The sequence below is a fragment of the Caloenas nicobarica genome, chromosome 5 (assembly GCF_036013445.1).
Source record: "Caloenas nicobarica isolate bCalNic1 chromosome 5, bCalNic1.hap1, whole genome shotgun sequence".
In the NCBI taxonomy this organism is placed as follows: domain Eukaryota; kingdom Metazoa; phylum Chordata; class Aves; order Columbiformes; family Columbidae; genus Caloenas; species Caloenas nicobarica.
The window spans coordinates 39,591,975-39,613,868 of NC_088249.1; the positions used below are offsets into that span (position 1 = coordinate 39,591,975).

At 41.1% G+C, this 21,894-nt stretch overlaps 1 protein-coding gene across 2 annotated transcripts in view; it reads left to right on the forward strand.

The window, feature by feature from the left end:
- Window positions 1-2,731: 2,731 nt before the first annotated feature.
- LOC135989932 (cytosolic phospholipase A2 epsilon-like) overlaps window positions 2,732-21,894 on the forward strand; it is a 34,403-nt gene continuing 15,240 nt past the window's right edge. For both annotated transcript variants that reach the window (XM_065637061.1, XM_065637062.1), the window contains exons 1-4: window positions 2,732-2,804; window positions 4,815-4,887; window positions 17,571-17,707; window positions 21,207-21,338. In XM_065637061.1, coding sequence (XP_065493133.1) covers window positions 2,778-2,804; window positions 4,815-4,887; window positions 17,571-17,707; window positions 21,207-21,338 — 369 coding nt within the window. In that variant the 5' untranslated portion in view covers window positions 2,732-2,777. The remainder of the gene's footprint in view (window positions 2,805-4,814; window positions 4,888-17,570; window positions 17,708-21,206; window positions 21,339-21,894) is intronic.

The window sequence follows — 21,894 nt, forward strand, 5'->3', positions numbered from 1 at the left end:
AACAAAAACTCCAGGCGTTTCAAGGAGAAGGGAATCTACTCAAATACACTGAAAGGTGAGAAAGGTCCAACAGAGGGAGAGGTAGCTTCTGTTTCTAGTGTGAATTCTTCCTCAGAGGTGAGTTGCTGGAGAAATACAGATAGTCTTTTCTGGAACTAGAGCTGGTTAAGAAGTTGCTTTTTAATGTCTTCAGTCACGGTCCCACAGAAGCATTGTGAAAGAAAGGCCGGTGCTGGCAGCTGGGAGTTTGTAAAGGCCCAGCCAGGATGGGACTAACAGGTGTCTCTCACCACTGTGTAGCCTGGCCTAAAAGAAGTAGGCAAGAGCTATAGAAGAGTCTTTTCTCTCCACAAATTTCCCAACAAGGTACATAGACAATTTCAACCTTATCTTCTAAAATTCTGTCCACTCTTTCATCTGAGAAGCCACTGATAACCTTAAAATAAGGCACCAGAACTGTCAAAATGGGCATTGTGACTGAATCCTTAATGTCTGCCAGGGAGGATGTCATCATGTTTATCAGAGTCCTCCTGTTATTGCAAAGATCTAGGTATTGCATCAGCTTTGGAAAGTCTGTAGGCTCCCTGAGGTATTCTGTTTCAGTCCCACTCTTCAGCTGCTGGCCCTGTTTGGGGATTTTTTTGGTCAGGATTAGATACTCTGCTTGACTTAATCTGCGGACTTTTTGATAGTACGTGGTGCGCATCTGCTCTTTTCTGTTTTCTCCAGCCTGAGACCAGTCAGAAAACATGTATTTGTGAAACAAGGGAAACAGTTCTCTGAGGAGCCATCCTGCAGCCTGCTCCACGTTCTGCATGTCCCTTGTCAGAATTTGCGATGCATCCTAAAATCTCAGATAATCTGAACCAAACCAGAAATAGAAGTTTGTCAGACACTGGCACAAAGTTTTGGTTTACCAGGTTCTCCATTTTGCTGTACGTTCACACTAGACATCTTGTCCCATCTTGCCTGTGCTAGGACAACAACTAGGTCGTCTTCTAACAGAGGCACTTGAGGGCCAGTGTCTGGGACAGGCTCCCTCCAGCGCCATGCTCTGCAGCTCTTACTGTGGAGGAAACTCCAGTAAGAGTTCCCCTTGGGTACACAGGGTGATAGAGGCCTGGAGATCAGGCCACCTTTTTTCTTTCCTGGAATTACTCAAGAAGCAGCTGTTTCTCAGCTGTTTTCAGGGCAGCGAGCCATTTTCTACTCTTTCTCTACCTCAACTAGACACTCCTTAGTGTTGTTTAGTTAGTGTTTTGTTGAGTGTTTTGTTTTGTTTTTCTTTTTTTTTCCCCTGTGGGCAGACATCATCTTCAATAGTCTTGGTGCTACCACAGCCTTTCAGCCCAAGCCAGACTTTCCTAGGGGAATGGATCAGGAAACATTAGTTCAGCCTCTGCAGAAGTTAAAAAAACTGTCCAAATTTAGCAACTTTCAGAAAAGTTTTCTCAGTTTTGGGCCAAAGAGCCAAGGTTGTTTGCCTGATTCAGGGTCTGTCTTTGCCATATACAATGTTAATGGGAAGGTTATCTTGTGTCACCTCACATCTTCAATCAGAAGAGTATTGAGGATAGATTCCTAATCCTAAAATTGTTGATGGCAAAAGAAATTTTCACTCAGTGAAAAGTTGTAAGTCCAGAACTGACACTCTTTATTGTGCATTTTCCTCGTATGTGTGTGTAGAAGGGGAAGACAGGTCATGAGTAGAATCATAGAATGTCCTGAGTTGGAAGGGACCCACAACGATCATCGAGTCCAACTCCTGTCCCTGCATATGACAACTCCACAATTCACACCACGTGTCTGAGGGCATTGTCCAGTCTCTTCTCAAATACTGTCAGGCTTGGGACTGTGGCTGCCTCCCTGGGGAGCCTGTTCCACTGCTCCACCACCCTCTGGAGTACTGTGAACGTACAGCGTCGCCTCCTGAAGTTGTTAAGCGGTCATTTCATATTAGTCATTTGGGCATATTAGCAGCTAGACCTGTGCGAGAGGTATGCACCTGCATATCTGCTGCTGCAATTTTCTTCCAGAAAATGGAAAAGGTGTGTGTCATTTTTATATCATAATTTGGTAACACTGTATTATGTTTAAAACAGCCTGATGTTAGAATTTAAGATGAATCAATGTACATCCTAATTTGGAAGAGACTTTTTTATTTTTGTCTTGGTTTACTTAGAAGTTTTGTGTTTGTGGGAGGTTTCTGAAACAAGGAAAAAGTATATCCACCTGATAAGTATATTAATGGAAGTGGGGAAACGTCTACCAGCAAGCTACTCAACTTCCCCTACCTCCAAGAAAAGGAAAATAAATAACATTTTGTTGAAATATAAGGCCTTTTGAAGCTATTTTGTCCACAATAATTTTGGTTGTTGATTGGGATGCTGTAGAGCTTTGTTTTCCTCCAGCCTATAAGTGGCTGCTATTATCTTCTCTGATTTGTGCATTGCTTAGGCTGCCAGGTCATATGTATCCATGCAAAAGTGCTGTGTGTTATCACTCCCTTATCTTCAATAGCTAATAACTCTTGGCACCTTGGTGTGTACAGCCTTCTCTCAACACATACATCTGTTGTTTTGCTATCAAATATCCCTACCCTTCTCTCCTCATACTTTCCCTTTCAGGCAGTGAGGAAGGTGGGGCATGGATAAGCCACTTGCTCCTCAGCAGGTGCCTCCTTAAAGTCTGCAGAGGTACTCTGTGAGTCACTGCCAGCTGTTGCCTCTAATGCTGAAGTGACAGCCGTATCAGACTTGTGTGCAGCTGGGAGCACGATGGGATCATACTGGAGTGCTCATGAGGTAAGACTGAGGAAATTCAGACCATAATTCACCAGAAGCTGAAGATGACCTAAGGTGGGTTTGTGACTGGGATTCTGATGCCTAGAAGAGGACTTGGGAACTGTTAGTCCAAATTCATGTACGTATTTACTTATTTATGTCATGCTGACCGATAGTGTTGATGATATTGGCTGCCTTGTGGAAGCCCTTTTGGTGGTGGAGGGAAGTTCAGCTGCAGTGAGTGATCCACATGGAGGCTGGGAAGCAGTTTGAGGTGCCTCAAAGGAGCTTGCTATGGATTTGAGCTGAATGTGTGGTTTGATAAAAGTATTACGTAAATCGGGCTCTTCCACAGCCCAGCATCTGCCAGTGATGAGTATTGTCACAAGCGGTGCCCATGTAGCTGTGCTATGAGCTGCCTGGTAGTGGTGTACACAGGAAAGACGCTGACTAAACCAGTCATTAATCATGGAGAGAAGGATGGTCCTAGTTTGCCATTTGTGTGATCTGCCTTTGTCCATAATCTCTGAGATTTTTTTTTTTTCATTATTGCTTTGCCTTTTTTTTTTTTTTTCTGGAACATAACCAGGCAGGGAAAGCCCTAAAACTGTCTGTTGGGCTTCAGAGAGTCACATCCTCTGCCCTCTCCTCAGGTCTACTGGTTCATCCTTTTGAAAAGAGGGAGAGTAAAGTACAGAGTCTGGCAATGGTCTTTGTGCAGAAACTTTGTGTACAAAGCCAGGAATGGGACTGTCCTTTCTCCTCATCCCCTTGCCCTTAACCACTGAAGCAGCCTCATGAATAAAAGCAGAGGCTTCTTGGTGACGGGGAGGCAGGACAATTTTTCCAATGAGAACTGGAATCCAGATGGAAGACATTAAAACATGCTCTTCTGTTTTGGAGTGAGACATAAAATACAGACCAAGGTCAGCGTATCATAACTCAAGAGTGATAAGGCAGTTTGCATCCAACTTCTCAGCTGGCTCAGTTCCTAACTGGAAAAAGAAAGGGAGTGACAAAATCCCCCTGAAGGATTTAATGGAGTCATTCTGCTAGCAGAGAGCGGAGAGCGGTTAGGTAATGACTTCCAGTGAAGCAACAGCTAAACTTTCAGGTAATAAAATCTGCAATAATTAATAATTTGTTTGAGTTGTGTCTAGTTATTTGTCTTTCCTTCTGTGCTTGATGTTTCAGCTGATGGTCCTTTTTGCAAATATCCATCATCTGGTTTGGGTGGTGAAGTTTTGTTAACATCTCTTCCTAAGTTGTTTCTTTTGTGGAGATTCTGCTGCATTTGTGCTGGTGGTGCCGACCCGAACAGTTTCATTTTCCTTCGGGATCATGATTCTCTTGAACATAACTAAGACATTGAAAACTGCAGCATCATGATTATGTGTTTTACCATGGATTGTTTCTGTTTCCTAATAGTATTTGGTATCCCCTCATTCTCTTCTTTCTGACCACAATAGCTGAACAACTCACAGCCTTTCATGTATTCATTCTCCACCATTTCTGGAAGCAGTTCCTGATAAAGATTTTAAAAGGGAAGTTGGAAATTTTACTAAATAAAATCATCTGTTTTCCATGTGAAAGTTCAATTGTTCAAGAGGACTGATTTTTTTTTTTTCCTACAGATGTTTAACAGAGGGGTTTCTCATGCCCACTCATTCTCTGCTAGCTTATTTTTCCAGCTTAATTATTGATGAAGATTTACTTTAAATTAAAATATTCTGTCATATAATGTAAGCACTAATTTTATTTTAAACCATTTTATTGTGCTATGCACTCTACTGTTATTTCTCCTGTCAATAGTCTACATAGACAGAGGAATATTTTATCTTTTTCTCTCTCTTTTTTTTTTTTAACTCTATATAGACATGTTTTTAATTTCCAAAGCAGTGTGAGTAGTTCATGTTCGAATTTTGCTGCATGGCTTTGGAAATAGCAACATGCACTTATGGGAGGGCATGTTTTATGAAGCATAAACAAGTTAATATTTATGCAGGTAATAACTTTGTCATTTTCCTGCAGAGTGAAGAATGCCCGTGCTGCTCACTCTCTGTAAAAATCATAAGAATGAGAAATCTGAGAAAGGCAGATCTGTGTGAGTATCCCTATCTTTCCTTGCGATTCCGTAGTTCAGTTCTGAAAACAGAGAGTATGAGCAAGCAATGCAACTTGTATCTGTAAACAAAGCGTCACCATGGTTTCAAATATTGATGCATATTTGGATTTGGACTGTTCTTAGAATACACTTTTGTATAAACAATGTCTTTCAGTTTACAGAATGTTACTATTAATGGAAATATCAAAGGTCTACTGTGGTATCCTGTAAAGTATCTTAACAGCTAACAAGCTTCAGAGCCAGTTTTGATGAAAAATCTTAGTTGTTAATTCTCATTTTCAATTTTTGCTGTGCTGCAATGCAGGCTGCACCTCTGCTTCTTTACGAAAGCACCAGCACTGATGTCAAGTGGCTGCCAGAGCCTGTGGGGTAACATGGAGCTTTAGTATCATCTTCTGTACCTGTTTGTTTTTTGCAGACAGTAGAAATACATACAGGCACTTCTGAATTTTTATTTGTTTAAAAACAAACTAAACCAAACAGAACCATTTTCTTTTTTTTTTTTTCTTTCTGTTAGGTGTTTACTGAAATGTATTTGAAATATCAGGCTTACAAGGCGAAACCAGGACTATTGAAATGTTTCTGGGGATTTGGTAGAATGGGTGGAACTGGAAGGAAAGAGAGAGAATCTCAGTGGTTACTTAGGTATGAGAAAGAGAGCTGACGGCCAACTCAAATATCTGCTTCAGAGAGAAAGAACGAGGCAGGAATACAATGGAAAGGAAGTGAATATGTATGTACCTTTTAATATTAAGTAAGACCAAGTGAACTCAGCAAGAGTATTTGCCTCTGTAGAGATTAGTATTAAATTCTTGCTTTTCTACTGTTGAGCCTCGCACAGGAATATTGCCTTTTCTTGAAAACAGCACATTTCCAGAGAAGAACGAAAGGATGGTTCGGTTCTGTCTCTGTCTTTTTAACCTCAGCTGAACTATTCTCTGGCACAAACAATACCAGCCAAGTGGAATGCCTACATTGCCCTGAAAGCCAATTGCATCAAGATAACCACCTACAGAATTGATAACCTGATAATCTGTCTTTGGCATTAAAATAAGGGATGTTTATTTCTTTCTCAGCATTTTACAATGATTGGAAAGGGCAGCCTTTATGTTCTTAAGGAGCAAAGAACTTCCAGAAATCCATAGTTATTTATCTTTGCTCTTTATCTTTTATTAGTCTTCATCCTTTATCTTCATTTTGAGCAGAAGTTTGACTGCCTGATTGCAGGTATGAAGCTATATCACTGGGGATTTGTTTCCAAAGCCAGATGTGGAGGAAGGTCTTTGCTGACAAGAGCCAAAAGAAACAGTGCAAGGTGCCAGGATCTGAGAGGAGCAGTCTCATCCATTCCCCATTCCAGTTGCCTTCCCTCATTGTGCAACAGAGCACCATGATTTATTTCCCCCTGAGAATCAGGAGCAAGTTGCCTGTGGCACAGCAGAGAGCCAGTGAAACTTTGCCTGCACTGTACTTCTGTGCTCTCTCAGAGCAATTAATTTTGTTAGTGGATCCATGCCAGGTGGTGTGGTACACATCACAAGAAATGAGACTCTGTTAAAAAAGCATTAATTGGATTAGAAAAACAGCATGAGAGCGTAGTAGGAAGATTTACATGGTGGCTCTTCCATTCTTGACAAAAATGTTGTGCACAGAGCTTTAGTAGCTAAACAATGAGAGAAGTCCTCAGAGAAAGAGATCCAAAAGCACGCATTAAAAGGAAGAGAGAGGTATTGGCATGTACAGCAATGTTCATTTTGTAGTCTATACCAGGTTCAGAGTGGTTCAGGCTGAAGTATATTTATGGGCAGCGACACAAGTGGAGACTTTGAAAGCAAATTGAGGAATCCTAATCTATGCATATAATTGCACATGAATAGAGTTGCTTGAATGTACCAACCATGATTTAAGAAGAAAGCAAACATAACTAATTAGACCCACATATCCACATTTCTGTAGATATTTACTTGCCTAAAATGAGTCTTTGCTCAAAAATTTTTTTTTTTAAATAATGTTTTTGGTGGGAACGTATTTGTCATGTAATTTGTATATTTATTCAAATATTTGTAAATATTTGGAATATATTTTGCTCAAAATATATTTTTGGAGAAGAATCAGTTGTGTTTCCCATTCACAGTTATTTGTTTTAGTCACTACTTCTGTACAACTTAAAATTAGGAGAGACAGAGATGAGGGACCGAGAGCTGAAAGATGGCACAGAAATAATTCAAACTGCAAAGACTCGCAAAGAGTCATCAGTGTTTTGCTGGAGTCAGAGTCTGATTCTCAGAGGCTGCCACTGCAGTGACAGCTGGGCATGAGCCACCTCACACATCTGGCAAATTTGGTTTAGTGCAGCCCTTTTCTTGGTGGCAGAGTTCACCAGTCTTCCAGGAGGGAAAATAAATATCTTCCATGCTGCAAACTGGCACTTATAGGAGGGAAATCTGTTTGTTTCACGGGCTATGAGTAAAATATAAAGTAACATTTTTTACATATGTGTACTTCACAGAAATATTCCCTTAGGAAACAAACAAAAAAAGTCTTTTAAAATAGTGGCTTGCCCTACTTTGTATTTAGTAAATTCCAAGGCTCCAGAAAGCTGGAATAGCCTGCAGCAACTTTTTTTTTCTTTTTTTTTTTTTTTTTTTTTTTTTTTTTAGTTTGACAAGCTAATCTCAAACAGCATTCTCATCAGATAAACACCTTAGACTCACCTTTAAGTTTGGCTAGACTGTTACATCTGTCTTGTTAAATCTGGGCCTTGCTGCTTTGTAATTTTATAGCAAACTCCCAATGCTACACTTGCCATTGATTTTAAAAGTTGGAAAATGGCATTACTAATTTTTTTCCTTATATCACCTAAATCCTGTGTAACACCATCGTAATAATGAATTCCCTTTCATTGCCATGTTCTCCAAGGGAAAATATGGTGTGCAAAAAGGACTGATTGGAGACATGCACACAACGAGCTGTGTATACTTCTTTTCCACCGCCTGCAGCAGTGATGTGAGGGAGAAGCAGCAAAGGAGGCAGGCAGGCAGCAGGGGCAGTGCCAGCAGGCAGCTGCCTGCACTGGCCAGTGCTAATGGCACGTTTGCTTTTAGGGTGAAATCACTTCCCTGTCAAAATGGATGTGGTTACTGACTTCTGAGAAATCCTAAAAGCAGCCCAGGACAAATGCTTGGCCATAGGAATCTACGTGAGGACAGAGAAGCAGCTACGTGGATACCCGCCAAGTTACAACAAGGCCTGTAAACAAGGGTTTCCTCACTGATTGAGAAAATGAAACAAACAGGTATAAAAGCAGTTGTTAACCAACAGAAGCTCCTCCCTGTGATGTCATATCCTGAAGCGGGGCTTTTCTTACCGTAATTGTAAGCTGGTTAGATCAAGATCAAAAGCTAATTGCATAATTACTAAGATACCTGTCAAAATGGAGCCCTGGTCCTGAATGATGTTTATAATAACAAAGTCATAACCACAGTTAATAATGTGAGTAGCAAATTAATGGGTAATCTCAATGAATATGATGTGAATCAGCTTCACAGTTGCAGCTGCTAACAATCTCTGCTCCTTTCCGTTCCATCATCTGTTTGGTTTTATTCGCTTATGTTACCCAGCTCTTCTCCCACTCTTCCTCAGTTCATTGCTACCATCTAAATACACGTAAAGATGTAGTTTCGCTCAGATCACCCATTTTGTATTCTCTAGTCTAGTTTTGAGCTTTTTCCCTTTCTCAAGTCTATAATGTATTGTTGGCAGAAAATCTGTGATGGAGTGTATTGTATAGACCATAGTGTATATTGTATACAATTCTATCCTATTGTATATGTAGTAAGAAGTGTGGAGATGAAAAGCTTGTGCTGTTCCTTCATAGTGTTGTAAGTTGCCACTAAAAAGGGCAATGCTATGTATAATCAAGGAGTTCATTAATATGTTATTTCTTTAGGGATCTTGGTCAGGGCACCTCCTTACAGCTGTGGAAATAATTATAACTCTACTGCTTAGATATCAATGGTTTATATGTAGGTACACATGCGTCTTCTTGCAACCATGCTGGCTTCTGTGTACTGTGTGCAAGAAGAGAAAGCTGTTCTGGTGGTTAGAGGTACTATGTGCAATGTTGCCCCATGACTTTCCTCCAAACTCTTGGTGTAACCTTGGAGAAAATGAGTTTCCTTAAAACCCTAGTTCCTCATCCCTAAAGAAAGGAAGCCAGCAAGGGCATTAGACACCCCACAGAGGCATTAAGAGGAAGAAATTATTACTGGCTCAAGGACCGGTAAAAGTAGTGAACAACCTTAGGTAAATGTTAGGCTCATCTCTGTCTCAAAGGCAAAGGTGAGGGCAGCTACCATGCTCTAATACTGTACCACACAGGTGGTATTGCAGCTGTAGTCCTTCACTGAACAGACATGATCTTGAAAGCCTTTTGTGATGGTACTATGTGTTCCTAGTAGGCTGCATTATTTTCTTGTGTAGAGGAGGCTTCTACCTAACAAGTGGTTGAAATAGGTTATAAAATGTTTTATAACTTTTTTTAAAAATGCCAAAACCTGTTTTAAAACAGGTTTGAAAAGGGTGGAGGCAATGGCAATGAACAAGGGAGAAGCTTGGGTGGAGAAGAGAGGCTGGAATGAGTAGGTGACATCGGCAGCAATGTAGAACCACATGGTGCTTTCAGAGGACAGAGATCCATGCAGCAATTCATGAACCTTCACTCCTCTGCCATTTGGCTTGCAGAGTTAAAAGGCAGTGGCAGACTCTGCTGAGGGCATCACTTTCTAGTTTGTACTTGGAAAGTTCCAGCAGACCTGGATGGATGTTTCTGCAAGAGCTGAGACATTTCATGAGGTGCTGTGCTGGTAAATATCACAGCAGAAGACTAGCCTGCAATTTCTTTCAAACGTAATCAAGCAACTTCAGCAGTTGTCAACAGATAATGACGATGAAGTATATGGTTTGATTCCCGAATAGGCTTTCTTTATTTACAGATTTCTTTGGGCTGAGCTATATAACACCTTCTCACCACTTACAAAACTAAGCTGAACATTGCCTTTTTCCATGCTTACCATCTCCCACATCTTTTTAAAAGTTATTGTACCTTGGCATTTTCGATCATCCTTGATAAGGACCGTATTTTACTCTATATCCTTCTTACAAAGATGTATTGAGTTAAAGACCAAAATATCCTTTGCTTGACACTGAACATTAACCGCAAATTGAATACCAGCAGATCTGTGCTTTTAGGACTATTAATGGTTTTGTAGGACATTCAAAGAAGTTCGTAAACAATATGAATATTGATAGAGACATTTACTTATTGCAGGACTTGCTTCAGGATTTTCAAGGTGTTCCTTTGATGAGGAGAAGCAGCTACAACTTCTCATCTTTGGTATTTTATTGTGAAAAATACATTTAAGTGCGTTTTTGTTCTTTGATTCCGGTAGATTTTCTTATCTGCTGTTAATGAACATGCAGGATCTGTTCTAATTCTATCCTGGCTGTTCTGGTTTCATCAAAACAGCCATATCTGCTCTGCATCCAGTTATGCATTAAGCAGTGTGACTGATATCTGTAATCAGTGATTCATTCTTTCCCGTACTCTCTGAGCAGAGACCTGTTTTGTTTTATGCATCTGTGCTATCTTTCACACGCATCTAGATGGGATGAAGTGTGCTGCTGATATGAGCTGTACACTAAAGGCACTAAAGGCACAATGTGATAAGGCCTGTGCTATGTCTTAGACCTCATAGAAGTTTATTCTGAAAACTCAGAAAAGTGCCAGGGAAAGCCTTACCCACAGGCTCCATTTCCATGGAGTTTGAGGACCTTTATCACGAATGGTCTTCAGAGAAGAGCTTCAGGCAACCTTTTTGCGGAACCAAGGACATTGATTACCTTGTAGATAAGGACCAAGAACAGAGATGTGGTTTGCTATTATGTGGGAGGCCAATGTAAAGTAGAGAGGCTAGATGTAACATGGCTGTGATAGTCCACATTGCTAAAAGGACATGTGAGAGTGTCCATGTGAGACTATAGCTTCTGTCCCAGGCACTTTGTATGACTGTATCCTCAGCAGGAGCCAGTAAAGTAGTGCGGCAGTAGTGGCCAGTGAAGGTTAAAAGTTAGATTCACTCACAAATGGTGGTGTTGGTGCTTGTTTACATTGTATTCTGCTATTCAATTGGCAGTCTTCTTGGATGTCTGCCTGGAAAAGGTATTTTCCTTCTCCTGTTTGTTCAGGACCAATATTTACTACTCTTTTTTAAAGAGTTCCATTTCAGTTCCAGAATGAAAACAAGACAAAAGGGGTCTTGGGTATCAGTGTTTGTTGTAAATCATATACATATCTATTCTTATTGCTTTCATCATTCTTACTTGCAGGAAAGTTCTGTAGACTGCTAGATTAGTTGGGAGTCCTGTAGGACTCCAGCCAGAATATGAGCTTGTTTAATTTCACTGTGAAAACAGGATTAGCTACAGTCTTGTGATAAAAGAGAGTCTGGAGGCTGTGTGTTTATCTGTGGCTTACTTTTATGTGAAAGAAGCTGATGGTGATGTCTTTGTAGAAAAGACGAATAAAATGTGAGGACTTGGCTCAAGCAAAGCGCATGTTGGCAATGCATTTGTCACAGTATTCATGTCAGGATGAACCATTGCTGCAATGTAAGCTTTTAATCCAAGCTGAATGAGCTCCTTCCTTAGCAGATAAACCAAAACAATCAAACCATAATCTTCACCTGCATGTTATGCCCTGTAGGTCTAAAATTCAGTTCACAAAATGGTGATTGACATTTAAGGATTTTGGGTTGAATTCGCAGGCGCACGAAGACCCATTTAGTGTAAACACTCTTGCTTCCACTGAGTTATTCCTATATGTTATGGAATTTTTCTTACCAAATTAACTCATCAACATTGATGTCCTTACTTTCATATTGGCTGCTGCAAGCCATCATGTGAGGGAATGAGATGACCCTACCCTAGTTTTGTTACTTAGCTATAATGATGTGCCTTACTATTTCCATGCTATTTCCTTTGCATAACTCTTCCATTCCCACAATAGAAAAACCAAAGAACCTCTACAGGTATCTATTTTAATTTATGTGTACATAATCTACAGAAACCTCCTATGGATTATCGATGCTAGGTGTTTCCTGTAAGTGAGACTTTGGGATATGTTTAACCTCACTCATATTGCAGAACGCTTTCTGGTTTTCAGGCTCTCCAAATCCAACAAAAGAGTAACATCCCATGCTAGTCAGCTGACCTTGTCCTTGCTATCATACTGAGCTATAGCCTTTTGGTAGCTTCCCATTCAGTACCAAATTTTACCTGAAAGAAATGATATCTGGAGGAAGTGTCCCTGCCATGAAGTTCATTTATTTAGTAGCAAAGTTTTGATTTCAAAACTCTGAATCTCAATTAAAAAATTCAAATCGGAATTACGACTGCAGTGCACTGTCAGTGCTGCAGCTTAGCCTCATGTCCTGCACAAGATTACATCTCTCATGTTATATTGGTCCTGCTTTTTGAGAAAAATCCTACTGGAGGAGAGAGCAACAAGAAGCACCATAATTAGATGTTTATATAAAGCATTTCAGAGGCATTTCTGAGTCAAAATAATGATGCTTGAGCCAAAAAATATGTTAGTTTTAGCAACATGTTTAAAACTTTTTTGCTTTTATTCCTTTACTGGTTGAACAACATTCTTGGGAGTACTTGCTGAAGAAAGAAAATTTGTGAGTGTTAATCTGTTGGTTCAGCTGCTTCTAGTACTGATTGTGTTCCCACTCCTTCTTTCTTTGAAATCCGAGGCACTTCTGTGTGCTGCTTGCAGCCTGTTTCCAAGTCTGTTTCCATGATGTTTCCCTCTGATGATGGTTTCTTCAGATGCTCAGCAGTTCTAACTATCCACAGTGTCTGCATCAACAGTGTCAAGGTCTGGCCGACACCTGTTTTTTGACTAATTTGTTTTTAAGTGGAAATGAAAGAACTGCCTAAAAATATTTTCCAGTGATAGACGTGGGGTTGCACCACACATCATCGCAGGAGGGTCTGAGGTGGAACAAAGGAAGTCTGACCTCTTAATAATACCTCTTGGCCAAAAATATGTCATTTTTTGGTTTCCACTGGCTGACACTCTGAGAGTGGGAACAGTGAAAGAGTGGCAATGCTTATGAAAAGTTGAAAAACAGGTGTACCTGTGCATCTACATGATTTCTAGTTCCACTTCATCTAAAGAGAGCATATATAGGGTGGTCTAATGACACGGGTGCCTCTGTTAGCACATGCAAGTCTTCCAATCTACCCAAAATGCCATTTAGGTAAGATAATTCATACCCTGTTGCTTCAGGGAAGAATTGGGGTCGATAGGAGAAGTTGTAGCACAGCTCTCCGTGTTCATCTCTGCACTATATTGTGTTGCTTTTTGTATTGTTTTCTTTTGATGATTATGCTGGGATGGTACACAGAGGCTCTAGATATCAATTTGGGCCTTGTGACTTGGACCCTGTATGTGTTTAGAAAGGAAAGGTGGCAACTTTTGCAATGAACTTGCAGTCTTACTTTATACATGTCAAAGAAGGAGGTTTGCAATTGTTTTGGAGACAGCACCCAGATATCTGGGAATTGATCTCTTGGGCTGGTGTACAGTGTAAGGATGTCCCATCACTTCCTTCCCCGACAGTCAAGGCTGGCACAGAGACCGGTTAGTTGGTTTCCATGCAATGTAATTGATGTGACATGATTATTCTGTTTATTGCTTTCCAGCATGAACATGGGCATCACGTGGCAGCAATTCCATATGACACCTTGTAGGTTCACTTGGACTGGTCCTCTTCTCCGGAAGCAGGATCAAGTTTACCTTGTCTATCAATCTTTGATACATATTTGGGTACCGGTACCCTCTGAAATGAGTTACCTGGAGAATGTATAAAATCTTTCTCACTGGAGCTAACTCTCTAAGAGCTGGAGTAGTTTTCCTAGTATTTGTCTTTGTTTATTTCTCTCTGGCCACACAGAGCCATTGATCATTGCTTTCTTTATATCGATCATTTGGACGTTACAGAACTGACTATTACAATACTATTTGACAGCCTTTGTTGTTGAATTAGCAAACTCAATTCTTTCAGCTCCTTCTCATATGCCAGGCTAAGTCAATCCTTTTCAATCTGGACATGTTTGATTTTAATATCTGGTAAAAGTTAAAGCCTTTTATGGTGGAGGGAGGAATAGAGCAGAAGAGAACTGGAACGTGGAGGGCACTGACCATCCACATGCTCCTGTCCAGGGCTAGGAGTGTATGCAAAGAGATGTCAGTGATAAATCTCACCACCTGCACCTGTGTCTACGATTGTGTATTTGGGATCTGGTCCAAGATTTATCTAAATTTGTATTGTATATATGTTACCAGATAAGTTCTGCAACATTGTCATTCTGGGGCATAATTTGTTATTCTTCATGCAGTGGCCTTGCTGTGATTGCTTGTTTTCAGATCGAAATATCTTTGTCTTTATCTGCATCTATCGGCCTCGAGTTGGGCCAAGGGAGGTTTAGATTGGATGTTTGGAAAAAATTCTTCACTTAACAAGCATTGGAACAGGCCGCCCAGGGAAGTGGTTGAGTCACCATCCCTGGAGGTATTTAAAAGATGTGTAGATGCGGTGCTTAGGGACATGTTTTAGTGTGGTGTACTTGGCAGTACTAGGTTTATGGTTGGGCTACATGATCTTAAAAGTCCTTTGCAACCTAAATTATTCTATTCTACTCTGTTCTATTTGCATTCTTGTCCTGGGCTATGTTGAGACATACACCTTGCTGGTTGCTAACTGAACTGGAGTTACATGTGGCTCATCAGGTTGTTGAACTTTGGTGTTATGCTTATTATGGGTGAACAGCCTTGCTAAAGACTGGACTAACTTTTCAAGTTGGCTATAGGTCTTTTGTGTTCAGAGAGGATGAAGGACTGAACAGAGATCCCACCAGAGCTATATCTAGATACAAGATTATAAACCACAAGTATAGAGCTTCTTCAATACTCTGAAAATATCAAATGCCTGTTTTCTAAATCAGGAATCATAGTTTATATGTAAACAAAGAGATAGCCCACACCATAAATGAACAAATTCTCTAAAACACACATACCAGTACTCTGTAACTGGCAGATACATTTGCTGAAGAAACAGATATTCTGACTCTCGCTTGCTTCTCTGGCACCATCTGAGGAAGTAACTATGTGAAGTTAATATGATCTCTGCCAAATGTTAAAAATCAATGGAAATACTGTGGGTGAGAGAGTGAAAGAAACTATTTTATAACTTCTGTTACCAAGAAATTGCTATCTACAGGTACATGTCATATATTCTGTATTTTTAAATTGCAGTAATAAGTCTAAAAATATCCTAATATTACTTACAAGAATTATAGACATCTGCATTTGTGATATTAAAGACATTTCTTCCCTGCTGTGGACAATAAGGGAGAAACTATCAAATTCATGCTGAAAAACTGGAGGATGTTTAATGTTCAGACAGTATCAGAAGACTTGAAAGATAAATCATACACAACCAGATTGCATAAATTGCTTTGAGCAACACCTATTCATTGCCACATGGGTTACTCCACAAGTTTAAAGAAAGTGTGGAATAATAACCAAGAGACTGCTAGAGAAAGAGTCACATAATTACTGGTAAGGCACTCGTGGGTCATGTGGAAATATTAATAACAGTAGCTATTTTTTGTATAAAGTTTGTAATCATGGGATGTCAAAACAGATTACAAAAGAGGAAAGGATCATTATCATTGTTTTATTGATGGGCAAATGCAGATAAAGAAGCAAGATAAATTTAAATGGAAGCAATTGCCCAGAGTGACTTAGCAGCCTGGAGCAGAGCTGGGATTGGAGCCAACATGTCATGAAACCTTTTCCAGCAGGTTACCCACTTGGTCATCCTGCCTCTCAGTATGTATCCCACAGTATCAAACTGCCTGTTATTACACGCAAATCCGACCTGTTACTGTAATTACCAAACAAGTTCTTAGAGCTGGAGATATTAGAGACAGCTGTAGTTGCCCACCCTAAAGCAGCCCACATATATTATGAAGATTTTATGCCATATTTGAAGCTAACTGAGCAACCCTGTGTTACATTAACACTTTTCTCAGAAATGAGAAGTTTCTTCACTATCAAGGCTCATAGTTCAAATCTGTAAGATAAAAGTGCATTGCTATTTTTGCATCTTTGTTGATGGTAGAGGGATGTGACCACATGTTGGGTGAGGCAGTCAGCTCACTACATGGACTGGGCTGCAGCAATGTGGAGGCAGCAGACCAGAGGGGGAAGATCCTTCATACCCAGATACTCTTTGGCTCTTCTGTTCCTGTCTCAAGAGCAAAGGACAAAGTTAGCCACTTGTCTAAACGGTCAAAGTATTAAACAAGTATTTTGCCCTTTAAAAAGGTTCTCTTAAAATGTAAACCTTTTTCTTCTCCATCACAGAAATCTGCTGATTTGCAACAAATGGGTGACATACCAATAACAGGTTTTGTTAAATAAAACTGGCTCTGCACATTTTTTTCTTACCAGTTGTCTCTATTGCAGTAGCTTTTTGAATCTCCATTAATGATGTCATGGAGGCACCCCAAAATAAGTTTAGGTGGACAACGAGGTCCAAAACAAACTTTATTCTGGCCAGAAAAGTACCGCAAATAAACCAACTAGAAACGGGGTTTATACATTTTGTTAGCACTCTGATAACATAAGATACAGGTTTGGATATTAGGTTAGGAGATTATTTGGGGTGCAGTGAAATAAGAATAATGAGAATCCACAGCGTGCATACACGCACTCACAAGAAAACAAACCAGAGCCCTCTCTGCCCCATTTTGCCCCTAAGAGATAAACACTTGCTTGTTCCAGCAAGGACTTTACACTTGCCTGTCTCAGCCAAGGAATTTACAGTTGCCTGCCTCAGCGAGGACATTTACACTTGCCTGTCTTGGCAAGGACTTATTAAAGCATATATTCAGTAATTTATCACTCACACACACACGAAGGTGAGGCGCTCCCCATCCTGGGAGGTTACCTTAGACGGCTTCTCCGTCTAAGGGGAGGGACTCCGGCAGCATGGCAGACCCGCAGCTCCGAGGAGACCACACAAAGGGGGTCTCCGGCAGGAACCCCATTTATAGTCTGTTCAGATCTGGCTGTGAGCATTCCAGAAGCTTCTCGGCTTCTCTGCGCCACCCCCCCCTGCCCTGACTGTGGGCATTCGAGAAGCTTCTCAGCTTCTCTGGGCTGTGGGCGCTCTTGGCCCCTCCTCTGCTGACGACCCTGCCCACCGACTCTGGGTCTCCACAAAGAGCCATTAACTGCCCCATTGAAGGCGCCAGTTCTGAGAGGGAGATGTGCAACTGCCACACCAGTTCTCAGGGCGTTGAGGGGGGAAGTGCAACTGCCACAAATGATCAGAGCTCCCACCTACAGGAGGGAACAAATAGTAGCGAGTGCTATTGAATAAGGACCTGTAAGAAAAGTAATAGAAACAATAACTCCTTTTTGCAGCCTACTGTCTATATGGTGCTTTAAGGCTATGCTCTAAGATAATTAGTTATTTACATATCAGTAACTTGTTATTCACAATATATCTTTTCAAATACAGTTAGTCAAGCTGATTGCTATGTAAGCCTATCCTTGCCTACTGCTTCCCCTGAGACTGTCCGGACCAAAACCATCAAGAACTGCAAAGATCCAGTGTGGAATGAAACATTTTGCTTCAGGATCCAGAGCCAAGTAAAAGTAAGATGCAGAGCACATCTGTTTTTCTTTTGGGCCAGAGATCTCATTGTGTAATTGGTGTGTAAGGTACCATAAAAATAAATCTCTATGAGGGACTACAAGGATGTGAGTAACGGGATGTGGAGTAGCATAAAAGATAGCCAAGATATTTCACAACTCTTCATGTAATGTTCTTTCGTTTTTCACTTTTTCATCTCTCTTTTTTTAAAAAATCGCTGCTTTTTTATTTTTTCCTTAATCCCTGCTTTTCAAGAGTAAAGGTGAGAATTTCAGAGTAAATTGAACAGCATAAAAGACATGTATGAGCTAAGTAGTGGAAGCATCACAGTGCTGTACTTTTTTACTATTCCTTTGAAACTACTTGAAAACAAAACAAAACAAACCAACCAAACAAAAAACCCTTATAACCCAACAGGAAACAAAGTTCAAATTTGCAAAAGATCAGCTGAGCTTTTATCACGACGACAAATGTTTGAGCTCAAGAAGATTTGCTATTCCCTCCAAAAGACAACATCATCATCAGAGTCCAGGAATCCACACAGAGAAGTTTACTTCATACCTGGGGCAATCAAACCCCGCTTTACAACTTGCACCTTTCATTTCCTAGGACTGGCAGCAGAGCAGGACAAAAGCACTTCTGCTAGTTACCAAACCAGCAAGCTAATCCAGCGGCTCTCTTGAGCATCAATAAATTTCTTCATCAATAAACTCCTCCAACAATACACTCCATCAGAATAGTGCAAAGTGTTGCTACAGCAGAGGGTCTCCAGTGAACTAGCCTTCTTGTCTTTGTCTGTAGAAGTTTCCCATGATACAAGCTCTCAGGCTTCCTTCCACAGAGTTAGGTGGTGCTAGTCCTGTTTGGTACAGCTTTCAGCTTTAATATGTCTGCTGTCCTGCAGCCTACGTCCTGTGCTTTCCCTGCAGATCTAAAAAAATTCTGACTTCTTTCGAAATACCAGTGAGGCACAATTTCACTGAGCCCTGCAGGTTTAACAGGGAGGCGAATGGCAGGTATGAACATTGCAGCACGAGAGCAAGCACCCACTGATCTGCAGCTCTTGCACCAGAACACCTGCTCCTTGCAATCATTCATGGCTGACAGGTCTTTCAAAACTTCAATACCACATGTAACAGCTGAAAAAAATATTTTGGCTACAGGAAGCTGCTTGAACTTGTCCTTCATGGAGTAGTATTTGGAAATACCTTATGTTTACTTTGCAGTAAGTTCGCAGCAGGAAACAAGACGCGTGGCATTATCCCAAATCATTTTCATTGTGTGGCATCAGCAGCATGGCACTGGTCACCGTGGCTTCAGTGTGGGCTGGATAAAATGTGGCCAGGAGATCTGGGACAACCAAAGTGCTCTGGCGTGTCTGTCACTGCTGCCTCGCTGCTGTCTGGGCTCAACAGACCAAGTTAAGGCTCTCATAGGTTTCTCTGCATACACCTCAATTGTTCTGCTCATTACCCTCTGAGCAGAGCCAGTCTGCTGGTCTGTTTATTTTCTCCTCGTCTGTCTTGTGTGTGGTTAAGGTATTCGTCTTGCTAAATCATAGGAGGCAGAGCTCAGTAAAATTATACAATTCACTGCCACTGTGGTAGAGAAAAACTTGTTTGGGTGTGTCGGGCTGGTTCACATCAGGAACAGGAGTGTTTACTGAAGGACATCTTTTTGATGAACGTCTGACAAAGCACAGTTGGCGAGGAAGGGCTTCCCAGGCTGGTGCTGCGGGCCCTGCTCCCCCGGCTGCAGGAGGGCCACGCCACCTGGCCTGGAGCTGGCAGCACGCAGCCCTGCCAAGGGCTGGTTCTGCTTGACGCCCGGCCCCTGGTGCTGCTGCCCTCATGTCCTCTGTCAGGAGCAGATACCAGCGCTGAACTGCCCACAGAGCCCTGGCCGCTTCCCACACAGCATCCCAGCAATGCGGCCAGCCAGCACCACATGCTTTCCACTCTTGGCTAGCTGGGAGAAACTGAGGAATTTCAAACAAGTCAATCACTGAGAAAATAAGCCATTTTAGCCAAAAAAGGACAGTCTGTTGCAGTATCACAGCTAGGAAATCCGATTTGCTCTTTGGTGCAAGCCCTCCTTCTACAAACTTCAAACCGTTGCCTTTCAGCATAACGCCTCCATCACCTTCTGTAATCCTTTACAGGATATTTATGGTTGACCTGTAAACCAAGTTGCTGTGGCTGCTTCTCTCTGCCTCTTGTCAGTATGTTTCTCTCAGCAAGTCTGGTAGGCAGGAACCCACTGCTGACCCTGTCAGCCTCAAGCAGAAATTTATTTCTGTATGAACATAGTACGATGCATTTATATAGATGCTCTTAAAGGGCAACAGCCTTTTTGTCTTCTGACAGCAAACTGCAGACTCAAGTTACTACAGCTTACCATGTCTCATTTACCAGTTTCTCACAGAAATGATAGATTTCAAAATCTCCCTGAATACTTGGACTCTGGATCATCTTCCTTTCAGTATATTTGTATATTCCATCACCTATCAAATTTAGTTATGGATGTTCCTGTGATTTATTCTGAACTTTTAAGGCAGCAGAGCTCACATGCTCACTCATTCTATGCATGTGTTGTGTGAGACCATGTGCCTATTAGTGTGCCTTCAATAAGCATTGAACCTCTTAGGAAGTTTCAGTTAAATATGATGGACAAGTAGAAATCTTCCAGATAAGAGGCACCTGTAATTTACCTGAAAATGAGATGGTAAATATATGGAGAGAGCTTGAATTATTTCCCCACTGAAAAAGCATCCATCAGCTCTAGGAGGCACCTCTGAGCCAGGCCATGTGCAGCTACAAATCAGGCAAAGGGAGGTTGTTTCCCCTCCTGTCCATCCAAACAAGGATATAATAGAGGAGGGAGTGCAGGAGCTTTGTGCAGTGGGAAGAAGGAAGACTGAGAGCTGTAAGATATAATCTGATGCAAACAGGCCTTTGTTCTGATGCTTTCTGTGCATTTTGTCACCAGTTTAACAAAAACACAGCAATTTCTGTAGATTCCATGGTAATTACCTCCATGTGATCTGTTTAATGATTTACAGGATATAATTATGCAATCATGCAGTAGTTATATGGCTCTTTCTTAATGTATTTTCATCACTGTTTATATCCAAGGATTTTTTTTTTCATGAATAGCAATGAAGTCCTGACCACTAGATGGTTTCCTGCAGTTCAGGGAAAAGTGGTGACCTCAAACCAATTTAAAGGTCAAACATGCTTTTCTATATGGGAGCTCTGGATTCAAGGATTCTACTAGCCTTTGTTATTTAAATTACACTGCAGGGGAAAATCAGCAACAAACCCAAGTATGTGTTAGGTTCAGAATACATTTCCTCAGCTCTGTGTGGATGAAAAGTTTGTGCATGCTCTCTCACTTCTCCCCATCTTTTCTCTGTCTTCCTTAACATGCTGAGCACGTCATCTTGTGCCTCCAAAAGGTCTCAGAATAGAGATGTTCCTAATCTTGTACCTCGGTTCACAGAACATTCTTGAGCTGAAAGTCTATGATGAAAATACAGTCACTAAAGATGACCTCCTCTTCACTGTCCTCTTTGATGTTGCTAAAATCCAGCTCGGAGAAACTGTTCACTTGACTTTTCAGCTAAATCCAAAGGTGAGGAATAAAACTTCCTTGACCATAGGAAGGAAACACATTTTCAGTATTACCTCCTAAACAGCTTACTGTAAAGCAATTGTAGGTGGGAGGGTTTATTTCCTATTGGTTTGCACTTCATGTATCCTGTAAAATACCTCCCAGACCTCGTTTAGCAAAGTGGACAAGGTTTGCCTCCCTACCTTGGACATAATCCTGAAGGTTTTTAGTAGCTCCCCAAACCTCTTAGCAGGGTTTTTCTGACACCAGAGTTGCCTTTTTTCCTCTTTACTGACTCTGTTGCTCAAACAGGTTTTGTTGGAGATAAAAGACCCTAATTGCCGTTGCACAGAGTTTCTGTTAGAATTTATTTTCCTGGGGCCAGTGCTTGTGGCATACTCTGGTGCTGATGTCGGAGTACTCACTTAAAAACGAATGCCCTGCCTTGTAATTCTTTTGTGTATACCTGAGTATAATACAGTGATCCATGCTGAGGCACTAAACCCCGTTGATGGCCAATTACTGTAATTATCTCATTACTTCAGTGTGCCTGAACACATGCAGGTTGACTTCAACA